The sequence below is a fragment of the Triturus cristatus genome, chromosome 3_2, assembly GCF_964204655.1.
Source record: "Triturus cristatus chromosome 3_2, aTriCri1.1, whole genome shotgun sequence".
In the NCBI taxonomy this organism is placed as follows: Eukaryota; Metazoa; Chordata; class Amphibia; order Caudata; family Salamandridae; genus Triturus; species Triturus cristatus.
This window is the reverse complement of record NC_140584.1, coordinates 112,098,850-112,121,913: the sequence shown is the minus strand read 5'-3', so window position 1 is coordinate 112,121,913 and position 23,064 is coordinate 112,098,850. Positions and strand designations below refer to the sequence as shown.

Sequence of the window (23,064 nt, the reverse complement as noted above, 5' to 3'; positions counted from 1 at the left end):
GAGCAGATCCGCCATCTGGTTGTCCTTGCCGGGGAGGTGTTCCGCCATGAGGAACATGTTCCTCTGAATGGCCCACTTCCACATGCTCTGAGCCAGATGAGACAACTGTGGAGAGTGTGTCCCTCCCTGCTTCTGTATGTAGTACATTGCGGTCATGTTGTCCGTCCGGATCAACACGACCTTGTTGCACAGATGTACTTTGAAAGCCTTCATGGCCAGGAAGATTGCCATCAGTTCCAGAAGGTTGATGTGCATCTTCTTCTGTTGTGTCGTCCATAGTCCCTGCACTGTGTAGTGGAGTACATGAGCTCCCCATCCCTGGAGAGACGCGTCCGCTGTCAGTACTATTTGTGGAACAGGCTCTTGGAACGGTCGGCCCTTGCAAAGGTTTTGTGGATTCCACCAATGCAGAGAGTTGTATGCCCGACCGCTCACCAACACTAGGTCTTTCAACTGTCCTTGAGCCTGATTCCACTGACGTGCTAGGCACTCCTGAAGTGGGCGCATATGTAATCTCGCGTGCGGGACTATGAAGATGCAGGAGGCCATCATGCCTATCAACTGCATAAACACTCGCGCTGGAAGCGAGTGGTTGGGTCTGAACTTGGAGATCAGCGCTTGTATGCCGTTGATCCTCACTAAATTTGGCTGAGCTGTGGCCGCCAGAGTGTCGATAGTCGCACCTAGGTACTGTTGTACGTGTGCGGGCTGGAGATGAGACTTTGGGTAATTTAGTGAGAATCCCAGACTGTGAAGAAGGTGAATGGTACGGGACACGTGGCTTGCACATTGCTGGGCCGATCTCGCTTGAACGAGCCAGTCGTCTAGGTAGGGGTAGACGTGTATGTGCTGTCTCCGTAAATGTGCCGCCACCGTAGCTAGGCACTTTGTGAAAACCCTGGGCGCTGTTGTCACGCCGAAGGGAAGGACTTTGAACTGATAGTGCTGCCCCTGAACAGTGAACCTGAGGTATTTTTTGTGTGAGGGGTGGATGGGTATGTGAAAATACGCATCCTTGAGGTCCAGTGATGCTAGGAAGTCTCCCTGCTGGAGAAGCGGAAGGACTTGCTGTAGAGTGAGCATGTGAAAGTGCTCCGAAAGAATGTACTGGTTCAGGGGTCTCAGGTCTAATATAGGCCTGAGCGACCCGTCCTTTTTTGGAATTAAGAAGTAGAGGGAGTAAACCCCCGTGCCCCGCTCGTGGACGGGTACGACCTCGATAGCGCCTTTTAGAAGCATACTTTCTACCTCTTGCTGTAAGAGCGTCAAGTGCTCTGAAGACATAGGACGGTTTCTTGGTGGTATTGTGGGTGGAGTGGAAGTTAACTCCAGACAGTAACCGTATTTTATAATATCTTTGACCCACCTGTCCGTGGTGATGGAGTTCCACGTGGACAGGAACCGTTGTAGCCTTCCCCCGACAGGTGTTATGTGGTCGGGAGGAAGGGAGAGGGCGTCACTGCTTGTTCTTGGGGGAGGACCTGGTGTTGCCGTAGCCACGTCCTCTGCCCTTGGTACTGGAGCCACGATAGCCACCTCGGGTGTTCTTATCGTAGGTGGTCTGCGTATTACCCTTGTTATATGTTTGTTGTGACCCCTGTCCTCTGCCTGCTCCCTTGTTTCCGGGGCGACGAAAGGAGCCGCTCCGAAAGGACTGAGTTTGTAGGGCGCCCATGGACTTTGCAGTGTCCGTGTCCTTTTTTATCTTCTCGAGGGTGGCGTCAACCTCAGGCCCGAACAAAAAGTCGGGGTTGACAGGCTGATTAAGGATATTGTTTTGTACCTCAGGCTTGAATCCTGAGATACGTAGCCAGGCGTGACGTCGTAGGATGACGCTAGTGTTGATGGCCCTGGCAGCCGTGTCAGCAGCGTCTAGTGCACATTTGATGGCAGCATTTGTGAGTAGCTGTCCCTCTCTGATAAGGATTTCTGCACCTTCTTTGTAGGGGTCAGGGAGGTGTTGAAGGAGTTGCTCCATTGTGTCATAGTGCGCCCTATCGTAGCGAGCGAGGAGCGCTTGAGTGTTAGCTATGCGCCATATGCTTGCAGCTTGTGCGGCAACTCGCTTGCCGGAGGTCTCCAGCACCTTGGACTCCTTGTCCGGGGGAGGAGCGTCACCCGTTGTCTGCGAGTGTGCCCTCTTGCGGGCATTCGCCACAACGATGGAGTCGAGTGGTAATTGTCCTCTGATGTAAGTAGGATCCCCAGGTGCTGATCTGTATTTCTTATCGATCCTGGGGTTTATCACTCGTGCCCTGGTGGGTTCCCTGAAAATGTCAGTGGCTGGCTTAAGGACCCCCTTCAACATTGGCAGAGTCTTTACATGTCTTTCTGAGGATGCAAAGGTGTCCATTAGAAAGTCATCTTCGATGATATCAGAGTGAAGCTGTACATCATGGTTGTTCGCCGCCCGTTCAATCAGAGCGTTGAACGCCGCAGTATCCTCTGTGGGTGACGTTTTTGCCCCATATAGTTGTGGGTCCTGTGCATCAAGAGGTGCACTGGGGTCTGCAGGGTCGCCCCAAGTTTGGTCAGGGTCCTGCTGGTCATCAGGGTCCGTGTCCACATGGTAGGGGACTTGTTCACCCATGTAGTCCTCCAATGCATCCGTGTCGGAGCGTGTGGGGGAGGCCCGGTGTGGATCCTGGTAGGGTGAATGAAAGGGTTCATACAGGAGAGGTTCTGTGTCCACAGGCAGCTTCCTCTTTAGCGGGATCCTGAAAGGTTCCAATGGCGGTTCCGAAGTTATCCTTCGGTCGTGGAGAATCATCCTGCCAGTGTCGGCGTCGATGACGCGTGACGGTGACGGCTCGACAGGCGTAACCGCAGTTTTGGTGGCCTGTGTCCTGAGTTGAAACGCCTTCGGGATTGTGGATGGAGGCAAGCCGAAGGTAATGCTGGTCGGCACCGACGAAACCGCTGGATCGATCGAACCCGACTGGTCCTGGAGGGCAGCCTTGGTTTTGCAGCCTGGCATTGCGCCAGGCCGTACTCGGGGCGCCTTAGAGGTCGTGGCCCCCGCCAGGGTCGTCGAGGCGGCTGCAGATATCGTCTGCGCCCGTGGTGCATCGAGCCGAGGTGCGGAGATCACCGTCGACGTCTTCGACACGTGAGGTTTCGGTGTCGTCGAGGGGGTGCTGCGAGGCGTAGCAGGCGGGACGGCCCTCGGTGTCGGTGGCGTCGACGCCGGTAACCGAGCAGGTTTTTCGGCGCCGATGGCCTTCTTCCGTTTGTCGACTCCCATGTCGCCCGTCTCGAGTTCGGCACCGAAGTCCCCCTTGGTGCGGTCGGTGCCGACACGGTGCGCCGGCGTCGAAGGTGTTGAAGGCCTCGATCCGACTAGCGCCACTTTCAGTTTCGGTTTCGTAGGAACCTGAGCAGCTTTCGGTTTCGGTTTCGTGGAAGGGAAACCAGCTGGCTTAAGCGGTAATGGCTGCCGCTGAACGTCCGAGGCCGGGCCCGAGGGCGGGGCCGAAGGACTGCGTGATAGGTCTCGGGTAAGGCCCGAAGGCGATCCCTCGACCGGAGCCATAGTCTGTGGCACTGGTGAATTCTCGGTTTGAACAGGTAGGCCTTGTTCATCATCGGAGCTACTCTCTTCGGCCCCTAAGGCCTCCTCGTCGTCTCCTACCTCGGTGTCGTCTTCACCTCTGTGGAAGAGTGACTCGTCGGCCTCGTCCGATCCGGGTTCTTGGTCGGAAACGGGACTGGAGGGTAAGACTTCTACTTCTTCGACGTCGTCCGCGTCGTCGAAGATGTCAGCTGGGGCCGGTGCCGCGTGCTGCGCTTCGAGCCTCGCCGCTCGACGATTCCGCAGAGTCTTCTTTGAACGGAACCGGGCACAGGCCATACATGTCGACTCGTCGTGGTCCGGCGAAAGGCATTTGTTGCACACCGGATGGACGTCGATGTGTGGGTACTTCGCATTACATACCGGACACCTTTTGAATGGCGTCCTCGATTCCATCGTCGAAGTAGTTGATGGACAGGTAAATGCGAACAAAGTCGGTGCTGGAAGTTAGTAAACTAACAGAGAGTATCGAAAACCGATCGATAAACAGTACCGACGCGAACTAAAGGCCTCGACAAAATTTTTTCCTAACTTGAGCTAAGATAGCACATCCGAACCCAATGGCGGAAAAAAACAATCTGAGGATGGAGAGGATGCCCATGCGCACTGTAGTCCAGGGGAGGAGTCACCTATCCAAGGATACTTCGAAGACTCTTCCAGGACAACAACGTGCAAACATCCGGACCCAACACTAGGCGGCGATCTATGCACAGATATGAATTCAGCAGCCCACATGCCTCGAACCTTGTTCTTCTGATGGATACATCTGCCAGTGGATTCCTCACCTTGTGAATAGATTTCCACAGCAGTCCCCACTCCCGGAGGAGGGTGTCCACCTTCCTATACCAGGAAGTCCTGCAACACAGAGCGCGCAAAGTGGCCCTCCCTCCTCATCTCGGAGTCCAAGCAATAATGCTTCGCGAAAGTATGGAGGGAGGCCCAAGTCGCGGCTTTACAAATATCTGCCACAGGAACTCCCTGACCAAAGCAGATGTAGATGATTTTGCTCTAGTCGAATGAGCTCTAATACCCTCAGGAGGAGTCTTACCAGCCAGGGCGTAGCCGATCTTGAAAGAAAGGATAATCCATCTCGATAAAGTGCGCTTGTGCACCGCTCTTCCCTTCGAATGACCAACATAGCCAATGAAGAGTTGATCATCTAGACGAAAGTCTTTAGTCCTGTCCAGATAAAAACTCACAGCCCTCTTTGGATCCAGGCGATGGAGTCTTTCCTCCTCTTTGGAGGGATGAGGAGGTGGATAAAAAACCGGGAGAGTAATAGACTGCCCCAAATGAAACGGAGTAACAACTTTTGGCAGGAAAGCAGCCCTGGTCCTGAGAACCATCCTTTCAGCATGTAATGTAAGAAAAGGAGGTTTGTAACTTAGAGCTTGAAGCTCACTCACCCTCCTTGCCGAGGTTATGGCTACAAGAAAGACCGTCTTAAAGGACAACAGCCTCAAAGGACAACTATGAAGAGGCTTAAACGGAGACCCCATCAGAAAAGTTAAAACAAGATTAAGGTCCCACTGTGGCATTACAAATGGAGTGAGAGTAAATATGTTTGTAAGGCCCTTGATAAACCTCAGAACAACCGGAGATTTAAATAGTGACGGTTCATCGGGAAGGCATAGAAAAGCCGATAGGGCCGAAAGATAGCCCTTGACCGTGGCCACAGCACAGCCCTGCTGAGCCAAGGAAAGAGCAAACTGGAGCACATTAGAAAGATGGGCTTTTAAAGGGTCAATGGATCTCTCCCCACACCATTTAACAAATTTCAACCACCTGTAGGAGTAAATGGACTTGGTGGAGTGTCGCCTGGCCGATAAAATAACATCCACCACATCAGGCGGGAGAGAGAATGAACTCAGGTTGCCCCGTTCAATCTCCAGGCATGAAGGTGTAAGCTCTGGAGGTGGGGGGTGTAGAACCTGCCCCTCCGACTGCGAGAGGAGGTCTGCCCTCAGAGGGAGACGGAGCGGAGGGCACAAGGAGAGGTGGAGAAGATCTGTGTACCACACCCTTCTTGGCCAATCCGGGGCGATCAATATGACTTGGGCCCGGTCTTGGCGAATCTTCCTCAGAACCCGAGGAATCAAGGGTATGGGAGGAAACGCGTAAAGGAGTCATGAGCCCCAACTCAACTGAAACGCGTCCCCCAACGCTCCCTGCATTGGATACTGGAGACTGCAGAATGACGGGCAGTGAGCATTCTCGTGAGTGGCAAACAGGTCCACCCGAGGTGTCCCCCACATCCGAAAGACGTGACAAACCACCTCCGGATGGAGCCTCCACTCGTGATCGGCGGAGAACTGCCGACTGAGACTGTCCGCACGTACGTTCAATACACCGGCCAGATGATTTGCCATCAGACAAATCTGATGGTCCTGAGCCCAGGACCATAGACGCAGGGCCTCTGTGCATAGACAAAGAGACCCCACTCCTCCCTGCTAGTTGACATACCACATCGCTGTAGTGTTGTCTGTCAGGACTTGAATCGACTGACCGCGAAGGGAAGTGAGGAAGGCCTTGAGCGCCAAACGAATCGCCCGCAATTCCAGAAGGTTGATGTGAAGCAACCTTTCCTCTGGAGACCAAAGACCCTTGATCTCCAGATCCCCCAGATGAGCACCCCACCCTAGGGTGGAGGCATCAGTTATCACTGTGGCCACCAACGGAGTCAGATGGAAGGGCTTTCCTTGCGACAGATTGCCCTCCACGCTCCACCAAGATAGATCCGCTAAAGCTCCTCTGGAGACCTTGATCGACTCCCTGAGATCCCAGTTGTGCTAATACCACTGCTTGCGGAGGCACCACTGGAGCGCCCTAATGTGCCAGCGTGCATGGTTGACCAACAGAATGCAGGAAGCGAACAGACCGAGCAGCCGAAGGACCTTCAGAACTGGAACAACCGCTCCATTGTGGAATAAAGGGACCATCTCCTGAATGTCGAGAATTCTTTGTGGAGGAGGAAATGCTCGACAGACAGTAGTGTCCAGGACCGCCCCTATGAACAGGTTGCGTTGAGAGGGCACAAGGTGAGATTTGGGCACATTGATCGAAAAACCCAAGTCGAATAACAGCTGAGATGTTACCTGCAGATGACGCTGCACCATCTCTGGGGACTCTGCCTTCAGAAGCCAGTCGTCCAGGTAGGGGAAAACCGGAATCCCCGACCTCCTGAGATGAGCAGCCACCACTGCCATCACCTTTGTGAAGACTCGAGGTGCGGTAGTAAGACCAAACGGGAGGACCGCAAACTGGTAGTGTTGCGACCCAACCGTAAAACAGAGATACTTCCTGTGCGACTTCAGGATTGGGACATGAAAGTATGCATCCTGCAAGTCAAGCGACACCATCCAGTCTCCTTGCTGCAATGCTTGAAGAACCTGCGCAAGGGTCAGCATCTTGAATTTCTCCTGTTTCAGGTAAAAGTTCAAGATTCTGAGGTCCAGGATTGGACGCTATCTGCCGTCCTTTTTGGGAATCAGGAAATACCGGGAGTAGCATCCCTGACCCCTTTCCTGCTCCGGAACCACCTCTATTGCACCCTTCTGAAGCAAAGCTAGAACCTCTTTCTGCAGGAGAAGCAGATGGTCCTCTGAGCAGTAACCTTGGCAAGGAGGGTAAGGGGGAGGAAACTCCCGAAAGGGAAGGGCGTACCCAGTCTCTACGAGGTTCAAAACCCAAAGGTCTGTTACAGATTTCCAACCGCGCAGAAAGTAGGACACCCGACCCCCCACAGGTCTTACATGATCCGGGATTGGGGATCTAGGGCTGCTTCCCTGAAGCCTCATTGGGAGCAGAGGAGGAGGAAGAAGAGGGGTTGCGTCCAGAACCTCTCCGACCCCTTTGTCTCCCTCTATTGGACCTATAGAGGGGATTCTGCTGTTGCTGCTGCTGAGGCTGTCAGAAGGAGCGAAAGGATGATCTTCCGAAACCCCTAAACTTTTTTAAAGTAGATCCCTTAGCAGGTGCTTGCAGACCCAAAGACTTAGCCGTTAACCTGCTGTCTTTAAATCTTTGTAGGGCAGTCTGCCTTTTCTCCAAATAACTTCTGCCCATCAAACGGCAAATCCACTAATGTGGCCTGAGCGTCCGCGGAGAAACCAGATGAACGGAGCCACGCCTGCCTTCTTGTGGCTATGGATGAGCCCATTATCCTCGCCACCGAATCTGCCGTATCAAGCCCTGATTGGATCACCTGTCTGGCAGCGGCCCGAGTGTCTGCAACTACCTCCAAGAAGGACGCCTTATCACCCTCAGGCAGCTTAGGGGCTAAAGACTTCATTGAGTCCATTAAGGCATGCACCTAACGACCCAGCAAGCACGTGGCATTGGAAGACTTTAGTGCCATACTTCCTGAAGAGCAAGTCTTTTTAGCCGCCTGGTCGACCTTTTTGGACTCCCTATCTGCAGGAGACTGAGGGAAAGCCCCCGAAGCGTGCTTCGAGCAGGAAGCCTGCACAACTAGGCTCTCTGGAGATGGGTGTGTAGATAGAAAATCCGGATCCCCAGGCGCCACCCTGTATCTTCTCGCCACCTGTCTAGAAACCGCCAGAGAAGAAAGTGGTTTTCTCCATACCTCCAAAACAGGCTTCAAGATGGCCTCATTAAAAGGCAGTAAAGGCTCTGAAGTCGACGTAGGAGAGTGCAGCACCTCCGTCAGCAAGTTAGATTCACAGTTACCCTCTGCAGAGTATAAATCTAACAGTTCTGCGGCCTTTTTAATAACCACATGGTAGGGTGCCAATTCTTGTGGTGGAGAGGATCTTGATGAAGTGTGCTCCCACTCTGGGGTCGTATCCAGGCCACTAGCCTCTTGTATCCCCTCAAATTCATCAGTGGATGTGTCCACTTCACCTTCCTCTACCTCTGCTCTATACCTTCCTTCTTCCAATACCCTTTGGGCCTCCCTTCTTGATCGAATCCGGGGAGCCGGCGTCATCGTACGCGGTGTCGGTGTAGCCAGAGGTATTGGAGTCGGCGGTGCCGGACACGGCGCCGATGGAGTCGGCAACGGCGTCGAGGAAGGCTCTGAAGCAGGATGATCCAGCCGAAGCCGTGACGGATCCCCAGACGGCGCCGGAAACTGCCACGAAGGCGCCATCGGCAGAAGGGGCATAAAGGGGGCCTGAGCGTAATGCTGCGGCACCCCTAGCGTATACGCCATGGGACCAGTTGGTGCTCCGGATGGGAAGGCCGCCCTATTAAAGATACCATACATGGCATTCAAGAAATGTGTAGAATCAGTACCTGGAGCCGGGAACTGAGGATAAGGTACTGAACCTGTATCCCTCTGCGGAGTACCTGGCAGCGGCGCCGCAGTGTCCTCTACTGGAGCCGTAAAATCTTCAGGCACCGGAGTAGGCTCTTCCCTTTGTTCCTGTTCACCATCAGAAACAGGCGACTCCACTGGAACCGGAGACGACGCCGGTGACTGCGCCGGGGACTGCGCCGGTGGTCGCGCTGGAGCCCGCTTCGGTGAAGGAGATCCTCCCGGAGGCTTAGAAGGAGAAGGTGACAAGTCCTTACTTCGACGTCATCGGGGCTAAGTCGACCTCGACTTCCTGCTCTTCGAAGACCGGCATCGTGAAGAAGGTTTCCTTTTTTTGTGATGTTTCTTCGACTTCGACGACCTCGAAGTCGACGACTCCGGCCTCGACTTCTCCTTCTTTCTCCCTCTCTTCTTATTACCGATCTTCGCCATAAACAGCTTAGCCTTCCTTTCAATGCCTTCGGATTCATCCCCACACAGTATTCACAATCTTCAACATCGTGGTCCGACGAAAGGCACCACAAGCAGTCCTCATGTGGGTCCGTCATCGACATATGGCCACCAAATTCCCAACAGGGCTTAAAGCCAGACTTCCTTGTCGAAGACATTACAGATTTTACAACAGTAACACCTTACAACTACAAAGTAGCAGGAGAGTACTGGAAAAACCGTTGCGCGTCGACGGCACGGAAAAAAGGGAAAAGACGTCATCACGCCGACGTGGGCCTCTTATGGCTCCGGTGACGTCATACGGAGTCGCGAGCGGAGCCGATGCATTATGACGTCGCCCACGTCGACGTGGAGTGCTGGGGAAAAAAGTTCCGTGGAATGCTGGCGCAGGGAATATTCACAAGGTGAGGAATCCACTGGCAGATGTATCCATCAGAAAGATGTCTAATCGCATATTTCTGGTGAGAAGTACACTACTGGTGAATTCCAATTTTTCAGCCCATGAGTGTTTGAAATGAAGATCAAACTACAAAGGTAACTCCTACAAATGATTCCCTTAACTTAAATTTTATCTTTGAATATGTTTTTATTAACATTTTGTTGCACTGTTTAAACAGCCAGAGTACAACAACAATAGGTACATCTAGCTTTGAAATTTACAGGCCTGCCCCAAAGAACCCTTTCCTCCCACCCTCAGCCACGGGCCCCGCCCCAGCAATCTCACATTAAATGAAGATCTCAGTTATAATGTCGAAGGGCTTGTCGACCATGTCAGAGGTACCGAATCTTTGTGCAGTCTACGAACTGTAGCATAATGGTAATCTATCTTAAAAGGCTAGCAGTTTCAGGGCTTAAGCAGATTTGGGCAAGATTGTTCCTTGAAGTCTCAACTAAAATAGTTCCCCAGATGGCCCCATTGTTTAGTAAAAACGAATAGTTTAACCTGTCGGTGTAGTTTTGCAGCTTGAAGATCTTTCTGGATTCACTATGCTGTGCATTATTCCGCGATCTTGTGGTTGGGTCCGGATTCGTAGTCTTTTCTTTGTTTTTTTTTTTTTTTGGTTTTTTTTTGTAGCCCAGGTGGGCGGCGACGACCCACCATTTGGTGTACCTCCCGTGACGTCGTCGTGCTTCCTGCGGAAGTCCCACCTTTGGGGCGCCATCTTCGGGTTCTTTTTTCCCTTTTTTTTTTTTTAACCCTAGGCGATTGATTAGTCCTTCAGTCCATTTTTTGTACGTTTTGTTCCTTCTGATGTTTTCCATTTCACCCCCTCTTCTTCCAGCCTCATCTTACTGGCGGAGGTAGGCAGGTTCGCTAGTGAATCCAGAAAGATCTTCAAGCTGCAAAACTACACCGACCGGTAAGAAACTATTCGTTTTGTAGCGTGAATCTTTCTGGATTCACTATGCTGTGCATAGACTTTGTAGCGGTTTTCCTAATTTTGTGGCGGCTGGGTGGTAGATGAGCGTTGGTCGTTGAAAATGTGTTGAAGCACCTTCTGTCCAACCTGTGCTTCCTTGTTCATCTGAATGTCCACGCAGTAGTGTTTCGTGAACGTGTGCACAGATGCCCAAATTGCCGCTAGACATATGTCCTGAATGGGCGTGTTTGCCAGGAAGGCCACGGTGGCCCCCTTCTTCCTTGTGGAGTGAGCCTGAGGCCCCTCTGCTAGCTCCTGGCCAGCCTGTTTGTGGCAGAATTGAATAGTGAGGGCAATCCATCTAGTGATGGTGCCCTTAGTCACTGGTCTCCCCTTGAAGCTAGTAGCAAAGGACACAAACTGCTTTGATTTCCTGAGTTCCTTGGTTCTCTCAATGTAGTGCATCACCGCTCTCCTAGCGTCGAGAGTGTGCAGCGCCCTTTCTGCGTTCGTAGTCTGGTTTTGGAAGAAACTCGGTATCTGAATACTCTGGTTCATGTGGAACGCCGACACCACCTTGGGCATGAAGTGTGGGTCTGTTCTCAGGACCACCCTGTCCTTGTGAATCTGAATGTAGGGTTCCTTTAGCGTTAGCGCTTGAAGCTCGCTCACCCTGCGTAGTGAGGTTATGGCCACCAGAAAGGCCGTTTTCATAGTCAACATTTGCAGTGAGGCCTTGTGAATGGGTTCAAACTGTGCCTTCATGAGCTCCGTCAGTACCACGTTGAGATTCCATGCTGGCGGCGGCAACCTTTTAGGAGGGGCAATTCTTTTGGCACCTTCCATGAATCTCTTCACAACCTGCGAAGTGAAGAAGCTTCCACCCTTCTCACCTCTGGTGTAGGCTACGATCGCCGCTAGGTGTACCCTTAGGGAGCTCGAGCAGAGGTTACTCTTTAGAAGGTGTGTGAGGTACCTCAGTACTGTTGAGTCTCTAGTCATTCTGTTTTGCAAGCCCTTCTTCCTGCACCACACCGTAAATCTCTGCCATTTTGCGTTGTAGCATTTGCGTGTAGTTGGTTTTCTTGCCTCCCGCAGCACCCGCATAGTGCTAGGAGGCAATCTAAGGTGCGCGAACTCTAGGTCTTCAGGAGCCATGCCGCCAGGTTGAGGCTCTCTGGCTCTGGATGCAGGACCTCTCCGTTTTGCATGGAGAGCAGGTCCCTTCTCCTCTCGAACCTGTAGGGATTGCCCTGTGCCATTTCTTGAATTTGTGAGAACCATGTCTGCCTTGCCCACTGCGGAGCCACTAGGATCAGAGTCATGTTGCTGGTTCTGCACTTGTCGAGCACTCTGTGCAACAGGGGTATCGGTGGAAAGGCGTAGGCAAATGTCCTCGACCAGCTTACCCATAGGGCATTTCCTTGGGATTGCTGATCTGGTTGCCTGGACGCGAAGCTTTGGCATTTTGCATTTTGGCGTGTTGCAAATAGGTCTATTGTGGGAGTGCCCCATCTCCGGAAAAGCTTCTCCGTTTCCTGGCCATTGAGCTCCCACTCGTGCGATGCCAAGGTCTGCCTGCTTAGCCAGTCTGCCTCCACATTGTCCTTCCCTGCTGGTGAATTGCCAGTAGATCTATCCTGAGAGGTATGGCCCATCTCCAAATCTCCTGTGCCAGAGAGGGAACGACTGTCCCCCGTTGCTTGTTGATATAGAACATTGCCGTGGTATTGTCTGTTTGAACCAACACCCTCTGGTTGTACAGGTGCCTCTGGAATGCCTTCAGGGCTAGCAGGATGGTTTTCAATTCGAGGTAATGGATATGGCGAACCGCATCTGCTGGAGCCCACAGACCCCGCACTCTGAGGTTGTCCATGTGTGCTCCCAATCCCTTTTGCGATGCGTCCGTGGTAATGGTCATTGTTGGGTTTGGTGGTGTCAGGCTTCTCCCTGCTGTCATGTTGTCTCTGTTCCACCAAGTCATCTCCTCCTGCACTGCGTGCGTAACAACCACTAGATCCTCCCAACTTCCGTTTGCTTGTGACCATTGCTGTTGTAGCCATTCTTGGAATGGTCTCATGTGCAGGCGTACATTCGGCACCAGCTGGATACACGACGCCATCATCCCCATCATCTTGCTCACTGACCTCACTGTCAGCTCGCCCCTTCTGGTAGAGCCGCGCCTCCTTCAGTAGGGCATCTGTCCTCCTGTCGCTGGGCACCACTGTGCTGTTCAGGGAGTTGATTTTTGCTCCCAGGAAAATCTTCACCTGCTCCGGTTCCAGCGATGACTTCCGCCAGTGAATCGAGAACCCCAGGTTCGTCAGAGTGTCTGTTACGCGTTTTGCGTGCCTCTCGCACTTCTCGCGTGAGTTTGCCTTGACCAGCCAGTCGTCTAAATAGGGGTAGACATGGATCCCCTGCCTTCGTAGGTGGGCCGCGACCGCCGACAGGCATTTTGTAAAAACCCGTGGCGCCGATTTTAATCCGAAGGCCAGGGTTGTGAACTGGTAGTGTTCCTGGTCGATGTTGAACCTTAGAAGGCCCTTGTGTCTTCTGTTTATTGGGATGTGCAGGTAGGCATCCTTGAGGTCCACGGTGACCATGAAGTCCCCGTCTCTTATTTGGGGCAGTACCTCCTGCAGCGAAGTCATTTTGAACCTCTGCGTTCTGATGAACTTGTTTAGGTAACGCAGGTCCAGGATGGGTCTGAGGTTTCCGTCTACTTTCGGGACCACGAAGTAGTTTGAGTAGACCCCTTTGTTGCGTTCTCTGAACGGCACTGCCTCTATGGCTCTTTTTTCTAGAAGTTTGCGTGTTTCTTCTCTGAGTAGGGCCAGTTCTTGAGCCGATCTCTGCCTTCCCTTTGGTCCTCTGTTTGGAGGTCTTTTCTCCAAATCCACACAGTATCCGTACTGCATGACGTTCAGTATCCACTTGTCTGTGGTTATATGCCGCCACTCCTGAAGGTAGAACCTCAGTCTTCCGCCTACTGGTGTTGTATGCTCGTAGGCTTGATTCTTCTCTGCCCCCTGATGTTACTGTACTGCGCCTCACCCTTGGGGGCATGTCGAGGGTGGCGTCCTCTTGCGTGCTGAGTCACTTTGATGAGGGCTGGTCACCCCCTCTCCTCCTCTGGCCACGTCCGTTCCCTCTCCCGCGAAAGGACTGGCCCCGAGGTTGGTACTGCCAGTTTTGCTTCTGTTGACCTTGTTGTCCGTGACTATCACCCTGCTGACCCTGCTGGAACGTCTGGTGCGACGCCCCCTGCTGGCTTCCTCCCCGACCGTAGGGTCTCCTCGAGGGATTGCCTCGCCTCATTCCCCTCAGCTGTAGGGCCCCCATGGACCTCGCCGTTTCGTTTTCTTTTTTCAGCTGGGTGAGTTTCTCGTCTACTGTTGCTCCGAACAGTGTCTCTCCGTTGAAGGGGGTGCTAAGGATGTTGTTCTGCACCTCCGGTTTGAATCCTGAGATTCTTAGCCATGCATGTCTTCTCTCGGTGACCCCTATGGCCATTAGTCTTGCCGAAGTCTCTGCCCCGTCCAACGCCGTCTTTATACAAGAGTTGGCGATGTTTTTACCTTCATCCACCAGGTGCGAAGCTCTCTGGCGGTATTCTTCGGGGAGGTGCTTTACTAGCTCCCCCATCTCGTCCCAGTGCTGGTACTGGTGCCTATTGAGAAGTGCATTGGAATTCGCCATGCGCCAGTGCATTGCGGCGTTCCTCTCGACCTTTCTTCCTGTGAGGTCTATCCTCCTGCTTTCTTTATCAGGTGGTGGCCCCGAAGTTGCTGGTACATTGGCCCTTCTCCTGGCCGTGGAAGCTATGATGGAGTCGGCGGTGATGCTACCCTTGATGTAAGGGGGGTCCAGAGAAGAGTGCTTATACTTCTTCTCCGTCCTGGGCGTGATCGAACGGCAGGTCGCTGGTTCCTTGAAGGCCTCTCTCCCCTGATTCATCACACTTTGTAGCATGGGAAGGAATTGGCTCCTCGTCTGGATGGGGAGCAGGGTCTCGAGGAGGAAATCGGCTTTCGGCCTCTCTTCGTCGAGTTTGACACCGAAGGCTGTCGCTGCGCTCCTGACCACCATATTGTACACCCCGATGTCGTCGGGTGGCGAAGGCCTCGAAGGGTACGTGTCCACGGGCTCTTCCGGGTTTTCGGTGTCGAGATCCTGCCATTCGATGTCGTGGCTGGTAGATGGCGCCGAGCTGTAGAACGACTGCTGGTCTTCTTCCTAGTCTTCGCCTTCATAATAGGTCTCGTCTTCCTCTTCGAGATCTCTCGTCAGCCCCTCGGTGTCGAATTCGTCCTCGACTTCGACGACGTTCGTCAGTGGAGCCGTTGGAATCTTGAATTCCTTCATCTTGGCGTCGAACTCCTTCCTTTGAAGGATGTTCTCCATTTCGGCCTCGAGCCGCCTCTTCTTTTTCTCCATCTCGGAGATGCTTTCGGCGTCGACCGCGGGGCTTTTCGACGGAACTTGCGTCGACGCCGACCGTTCTTTCTGCGTCGAGCGTCCCGTTTCATGGGTTGTCTTCGACGATCCTTGCCTTTCGGCGTCTTTCGGCACCAGGGAGTCCTTTTCGAAGGATCCGCTCGGCCTCTTGTCCATGGTTCCCCCCTTGGTCGTCGAAGTTTTCAGCGCCGGGGCTCCCTTCGTGGACTTTAACTCAGATTTTCTCGAGTCACCCTCGGGTTTGAGGTATTTTCTGTTTTGAGCTCGACGATTCTCTTACCTCGTCTTCATTTTTCATGTCGGTCTCTACGACCGTGAAGTTTTCGGGTCCCTCGGCGACGTTGTCCTCATCGTCCGTGGAGAGGCCCAGATCGTAGAGCGACGGGGCCTTACCCTTGCCATCCATGCTGACGTTGGCTCTTCTCTGTCGTTCTCTCACCCGGAGCGTCTTCGGCGCGAAGGCTGAGCAGGCGTTGCAGTCCTTACTCTGGTGGTCGACCGGTAGGCAGAGGTTGCAGACCGGATGCTGGTCCTTCTGCGCGAACTTGTGGTGGCAGTTAGGGCAGAACTTGAATGGTGTCTTGTCCATTGCGCTCAGGGCCTCTGAGTGCGCATTCTCCAAGGGCGAAGAAAAAGGCGCAAAACTTCCTTTCTTCGCGCTCCTGATGTAATCTATTCCTTTCCTGTGATATCTTCGTAGTTAGTCATCGACGAAACTCGCTTTTCTTTCTTCTTCCTTCGCTAGTAATTCTGGAGCTTCCCGATGACGATCCAGACCCAACGGCGGAAAAAAGAATCTGAAGATGGCGCCCCAAAGGTGGGACTTCCGCAGGAAGCACGACGACGTCACGGGAGGTACACCAAATGGTGGGTCGTCGCCGCCCACCTGGGCTACAAAAAAAAAAAAAAAAAAAAAACAAAGAAGACTACGAATCCGGACCCAACCACAAGATCGCGGAATAATGCACAGCATAGTGAATCCAGAAAGATTCACGCTGCAAAACTCTCCTCACCGCGTGCCATTTTTGACAGTTTCACCATGCTAAGGATCCACCAGTCTCTCCACCCATTTGTGTTCGGAAGGCACAACTTGCTGTCCCCAAAGACTTAGGACGGTTTGTTTGGACTTGAGGAGGTGGGAAATTAGTTTGCCTAGCGTGCAATACAGTGGATAAATATTCAGGGGGTGGCACCCCAAAAGAACACTTTCGGACATCTAGTCAGATGCAACCTGTGATTTGTTCCACTGTAGTCAACAGCAAGGTCCAAAAGGGTTGTGTTTTGTGACACGACCATAATGTGTGGGAGAGGGACCCCCCTCCTCCACACACCCTCTCCAAGAGAGAAAGCGGCCTTACTTCTTCATTTATGAAATGTGTTGGTGTATAATACCACAGATACTGATTTTAAACAGGGTCTCTCTCCCTCCCGAGGGTGACGCACAATTATTAGCTCGGGTTAGGATTTCCTCCTATTGGTCATAGTCTAGGGTGATGCACAATTTCCTCTCGGGTTAGGATTTCCTCCTATTGGTCATAGTCTAGGGTGATGCACAATTTCCTCTCCCAGGCCTGTTGAAAGTTGTTTGGTAGGGCAGTCTGTAGTGTTACGCATATTATACATAACAGAAATGGCATGTGTCATCTGTGCAGTGTAGGAGACATTTTTCAAAGGGTGTGAGGGATCTTGTTTCCCTCTGAGTGGTTCTAAGGTGTGATAGTCAGTGGTGCAACTGTAGGCCGCGGCATGGTTTAGTTTCAGGGAGGCAGTACTCTTCTTTCAAGTGATCGAAGGATTTGATTGATCCTCATAGAAACAGGTCTCTCAATGTCTTGCACACCCCTTCTAGCCAACTGCTATATGAGAATTTATGTAGGCCAGGCATACATTTTCAATTACCCCAGAGGGGCATAAATGGGGAAGGACAAGTAGTGAGACCACATTTTAACCAGACTTAATACCAAACCTCCAGTGTTGCTCTCGTGGCTGGTTAATTAAACAGCGTTTTCGTCCAGTTTGTACGAGTTCGCCAGAGGATTTCCCAGAGTTCCAATGTCATGGTGCACAGTCAATCATGCACCACCCCTTATCGGTCTCTCGTGGAGTCCAATGTATGAGATAACAGAGGTGGGTAGCGGCTTAATAAGCTAGGTAGGGGACCCCCAGTCCTCCCTTGCGTGGGAGTAAGAAACCCTGCTTCCGACTAATCCTTTACGACCTGCCCCTACCGTATGGAATTTGTGCAAGTCAATTTAAAGGTCGGCAATGAAGTCACCTGATATTCAATATCTTAGGTAGTATGGTAAATTTATATGCAACTATTATGCCCAGGAGAGAGAGTTTTACATTTCCAACTATTCAACTCACTTCAGAGTCCTCGTTTCAGGTGTTGAAGATGGAGGTCTCGAGTTTTAGTTAATGTGGGGGTTAACACGAGGCCCAAGTAATTTATGTGCAAAGGGGCCCACTGTAGAGGGGTTAGCGATTGTATCTGGCCCACCACCGCCCTGGGTACAGACACATTCAAGATTTCAGATTTAGTGACGTTGATCTTAAACCCTACATGGTCTGGTAGAGATGAAGCTCCCTCAGCAAACATGGTTAATTTCAGCTCCTGGTGGTTGAATCGGATCCTCTTTTGTGAACTCTGAATACCAGTTGTACAAACACCTATTGGATTTGATTTAATAAACTATAATGTGACATTAAGGCAATGCTTCATGTTAAAGAAAATTATTTTGAAGCGAATATCATTTCACGTGATGTTTGTAATATGAATATGATCCGAGCCAGACCCTTGGCTCTTCTGGTTGATTTGTTGGCTCGCCTACCTCTACGCTATTCATTGCAGCTTTTGAAGTGCATTAAACCTGCAATGAAGATGGGGCCGGTGAGCTTTGAGGAGAAATCAAGGGAGTGACTAAAAAGAGCAAAGCATTCTGTAACTATTTTGTTGATATTTCACCATCAAGTAACTACATATAAAATATTGCGAACCTTAACTGAAAAATAAATAAAGGTTAAATTAATCAGTAGACATGTACTGTTTTAGGTTATGAAACCTATTGATAAATACGCTCACTACAGATGTCTGTGTGTGCAACCAGAGACCCATAGAATTCAATCCAGTTTGGTGTAGCAGGAAAAAGTTATGTGCATTATTAGTGCTCTGAGGAATCTGAAAGCACTTAGAATGTTTAAGTCATCATTTTAAATGTGCATTACATACAGTATAATCTAGGCTGCCACAAAATACGCATATAGGTTTGTTAAAGATAGTGCTTCTAAAGTATAGATTTCAGTAATATGCAAAATATATCTAGTTACAAAAATTTTTATAACCCTGCATTAAAAGTACGCACTCTGCAGCTCAACTTGGAACGCCCTTACAATACTACGTGCAAGGAAGACAAAGAGATACTTGAAAGAAACCACATGAGACCCTCTGTTGGCCAAGTAACTCAAGACACTACAAAAACAAGCATGTTTAAACACTATTTGCTCAAGGGTGTATGCTACCTTAGCTGCAGATTCATAAAGGTCATGCCCACCCCACCGAGTACATGCATTTTGTGGACGAGTTTGTTCAGGGGTAAACATACATCTATCAAAGCATTTTCACAAGATACAGTATTCAGGGAGCAATAAATATGTAAAATAGACATGGATTTGATGTTTCAGATACTAAGATTTATTTTCAAGTATTCAAAGACAGGAAAAATTAAGGCGTGCGTGTAGAAAAAGCTCAAAGCTTGGGTGTTATGTAGTTTGGGATCATAAAACCAGGTTAAATAAATGAGAATGGAGGTTAGTGAATAACATGATGTAGCTCTGCTCTTCTACACTTGTTTTTAATTACGTCTTCAGCATAACGAGACCAATTTGGGGGTTTGTTAATGTGTCATAAAATGCATTCTTCAGGCACTTCTATAGGCTAGTCTGCCTCATTTATGTGGCGCCTCGGATAAAGCAACATACTTTGAAGCCATAAAAACATATTCAAAATATTTAACTAAGTGCTGGCGTTTTGATGTTCTAGCTAAAGAAATATTCAGATCTGTTCCAGCAAAACATGCAAACATATATCCTAAGATGATACAACCAAAAGAGAGGCAGAGACATGGTTTCAGTGAACATTACTGGATTGATCTAGAATTTTAGTATAGTTTCTGCCACCTTTCGACCTATCTGCTAACCACTATTATTAAATTATACTTGAAAAGTAACCTTTGTGAACATAAGGCACACAGAAAATGTAGATAAATTGCTTCTTGGGGCCAGTTAAGAGCTATGTGTAAACGAAGGCCACAAACTGGGCTCTGAAATCAGCAGATGGTTAGGGACTCTCTGCTTTTTCCATATATTTCAATTCTCAGAAGGGCAGCACAGATGTACAAGGCTGCTGGAATGAGGGAAAATCCCAATTATGCAAGCAAGCGGAGGGATAGAAAAGCCCATTTTGGGTGACTGTTTCAGACAACAGATAAAGGATAAGGAAGCATATAGAGCGAAGAAGAACATGTACAGTGCAATGCAAGCTCAATAAAGAAGCCTGGATATGGATTCACCCCCATCTACAACCCACATGCCACTATGTTACTAATACAGCAACAGAGGCTACCACTTAACTGAATAAGCAAAAAGATACGTTAAGAATAGTATGAAGAGTAGAATTAGTGGTAAATCAAGGAATTGAATTTTGTTTGGTGTGAATCCAGAAAAAAGGGTCATCTAGAGTTAGGTTTATAGGTAAGCTTTGGTTTAGGAATAGGCTTAAGGCCGGAGGGACTGTAAGAAGAATGTTACTTAACTTGTAAGCATCATTCATAGAGTGTACTGCTACAGATTCACATGCTATGCATGCTCCTGACATCTAGTGTTGGCCTTGGACTTTATGTAGTGGAGCCGATGTAGTGGGTAGGGTGAGTTTGTGTACCACGATGTTGTAAAGTCAATCATAATGTACATAGGAAGGAAAAACGTTCCTGTCAACTAGTCCAAGTTTGATGTCGGAACGGAGACATGACACTTAAGTTTTCCACTGCTAACAAACTTGGTATATTTGCATTCTCACAAATGTATTCTGCATTATTTAAGCAACAACCAGTACAACTGCATGGCGTTACTATGTTGCTTTGCTTTAACTATTATTAAGCTGCACTTTACCTTTACAGCTTTAGCAGTTTCCAAAGATTGTTCTGGGGGGATTCCCACTTCTCGGTCTCGAAGTAGTTGTTGAATGAAGTATGTAATATCTCGACCAGCAATTGGAATGTGTTTGATGCAGCTTCCTATCACGTAACCTTCAGCCTAGAAATAAAAATCAGGTTGTCATTAGAATGCCTTCATCCAAGCACACGAAGAAACAGGTAATGTACTAATTAATTTTTATTAAAGTACTATATATATATATATAGAACAGAAATAAGCCTACCCAGAGGTACTAACCTTTTTAGGTTTACATACACAGACAGCTTCAGCTGTCTTGTCAAAGACCTATGATGTTCAATACAATAAACCCAGAGTGGATTTAGACCAGACCTTGGTCACGACTAGATGTGTTGGTCGGTCTCAGTTACCTGGGTCTTATTTGTTGGCTTTCCTACCTGCTCATGTGATAGTCACACTCCTGGAGTATTACCTCCTTTCAATATTTGTGTGGATGACTTTTATCCTTCCACAGATGATGGGAGGGGATTATGCGCTTGATATTGGAGTATGGTGTTTAACCTGCCATCTGTCAGGGTAGTGTTGGTCAATTCCTCTACCAAAATGGATAGCCTACTGCCCACCAAGTTTAGAGATCTGTGTTTAATAGAAAGCCAATGCTACAGCGTTTTTTCTGAAGATACTGAAGACTGACCCAGTGACCACTAGGTAGTCACTGAGCAAACATTTTTGCTTTTGAAATACAAACTCTCAAAGAAAAACAAAAACACTAAAGACCCGCTGGGAGGGGGGAGGGGTCTCTCTCTCGCACGTAAAGGGAGTCATTATTTCCCTGAAACAAAAAAATATTAATGGGACTATTCTCCTATAAAGAGGGTGGATGGTTTGATGCATCTACACAGACTGCCTGAAATCTACCAGGCCACTTGTGTAAGGCTTCTGTGGTAGAACACCTAAAATTTAAACTCAATCAGGCCCAAAATGTTTTTAGGCAGAAAGTATTTGTTTATTTGCCCTTTCTTTTGTGAGGGACACGCACGGTGCACACAGCTTTAGAGCAGCTCGAATTCGATACATCTTCCCACATCAATCCATCCTCCTCCCCCACATTATTACGATAATGTTTTTTAAACTCTTTGATCACTTTTGGCAACACCCATGTGCTATCAAAATCTGGCTTCTAATTGCTCTTGCCCTGCCACCCACAATATTTCTTCCAAACCCCTCCCCCAATCTCATTTAGTGACAGTCTGCAAGCTGTACACAGATAAGTTAAGTGCCAACAGCGCAGGGGAGGATAATGAAGTGAGAGCGGATGATGCTGGTTAGGGAAGATTCATGTAAACGTTGATGAGTGTCAGACTTAGGGAAGATCCTTGCAGGACTCTATGGAGGAGTAAACAGGCGTCTGAGGTGAAAGAGTGGTAGGCTGACTGACTCCTGCAATTCAGAAAGCGGCAGATACAGCGGAGCGCCAGACCTTGTATTCTGATGTTGTGAAGACATTGGGTAAGGATGGGGTGGGATACCATGTCAAATGCTGTGGAAACGTCTAGGAACATTAAGGCCGTTGTCTCTCTTTGGTTAATGTATCGTGCAGCTGTAGTCCATGATTGCAATGAGGGCAGTTTTGTTACTGTGGTTCCATCTGAATCTGGACTGCTTGGTGTTCGCTGAGGTTATTGGTGAGGCATTTGTTGATGATTTTGTCTAGTACCGTAGTCAGGAATGGAAGCAGCAAAATCTGTAGATGGTTGGCAAACGTATAGGGTTTCTGGGTTTCTTCAGCACAAAGGACTGGAGTGTTCTTCCAGGCATCTGGGAAGGTTTATGAAGGGATGGAGGTGTTTAGGATGGGTGAGAGCACAGCGTTGATGGGTTTAAGTCCCCTGGAATAGGCGAGTTGGGGGCCAGGGACAGACAGGGCCCTGGAGTGGGTGGATTTATAGTGGCATGACACTACATAAAGCATCCTAACCTACCAGAATATCACATTATAGCAGAACACAAGACCAGAAGGTATTGCAGTATTTTAGCTTTTGGAACCGGAGTGGCCGGAGCAGACTAGGTAGATTCTTGGCTTGGTGCGGAACTGGAAGGCTTTGGACATGCTTTTGGTGCAGAGTCCAAGTGCGCAGCAGCTGAAGCTGCAGTTTGGTGCCAATCATGCCAGATAGCAGTGGTTGCCCGTTAGCCTTTTGTTTTGTGGAAACTGAAAGTTTTTGTGTGGACATGTGAGGGGTTTGAGTACTCACAGCACCTTGACCCGGCAGCAGATCGTGCATCTCCGGATCGATACTCAACTCGGAGTCTGACTCTTGTAACAAAAAGTTTCCCTCTTCTTCGGCCACAGAGGTCTCACATTCTTCCTCTTCGATGCCTTCTGGTCCGAAGAAGGAATATGCTACTTACCAGTATGCATCTGTTCTTGGAATGTAGAGCTGCAGAGCCACACACTTAGGATAAGATCGCCATCTGGTGTTGGGCTCGGATGATTGCAGGTTGTTGTTGTCTTTGGAAGAAGCCTTTTGGTCACGAGATAGGCGACTCCTCCTCTGGACAACAGTGCGCATGGGCATCCACTCCATCCTCAGATTGTTTTTCGCCGTGATGGGAAATGATGGTGTATAAGAATAAAGAGAAAGGATGTCCATGTGTAATGTCTAATTAAGACAATGCTGGAACAGATACAGGTCCCGGGGAGGTGGGTGGGCGTGTGTGGCTCTGCAGCTCTACATGCCAAGAACAGATGCATACTGGTAAGTAGCATATTC

The 23,064-nt window shown here is 49.8% G+C and overlaps 1 protein-coding gene across 1 annotated transcript in view; it reads right to left on the bottom strand.

Moving 5' to 3' along the window:
* ACTR3 (actin related protein 3) overlaps window positions 1-23,064 on the bottom strand; it is a 294,857-nt gene that overhangs the window by 71,415 nt on the left and 200,378 nt on the right. The window contains exon 7 of the mRNA XM_085647336.1: window positions 20,288-20,431. Coding sequence (XP_085503462.1) covers window positions 20,288-20,431 — 144 coding nt within the window. The remainder of the gene's footprint in view (window positions 1-20,287; window positions 20,432-23,064) is intronic.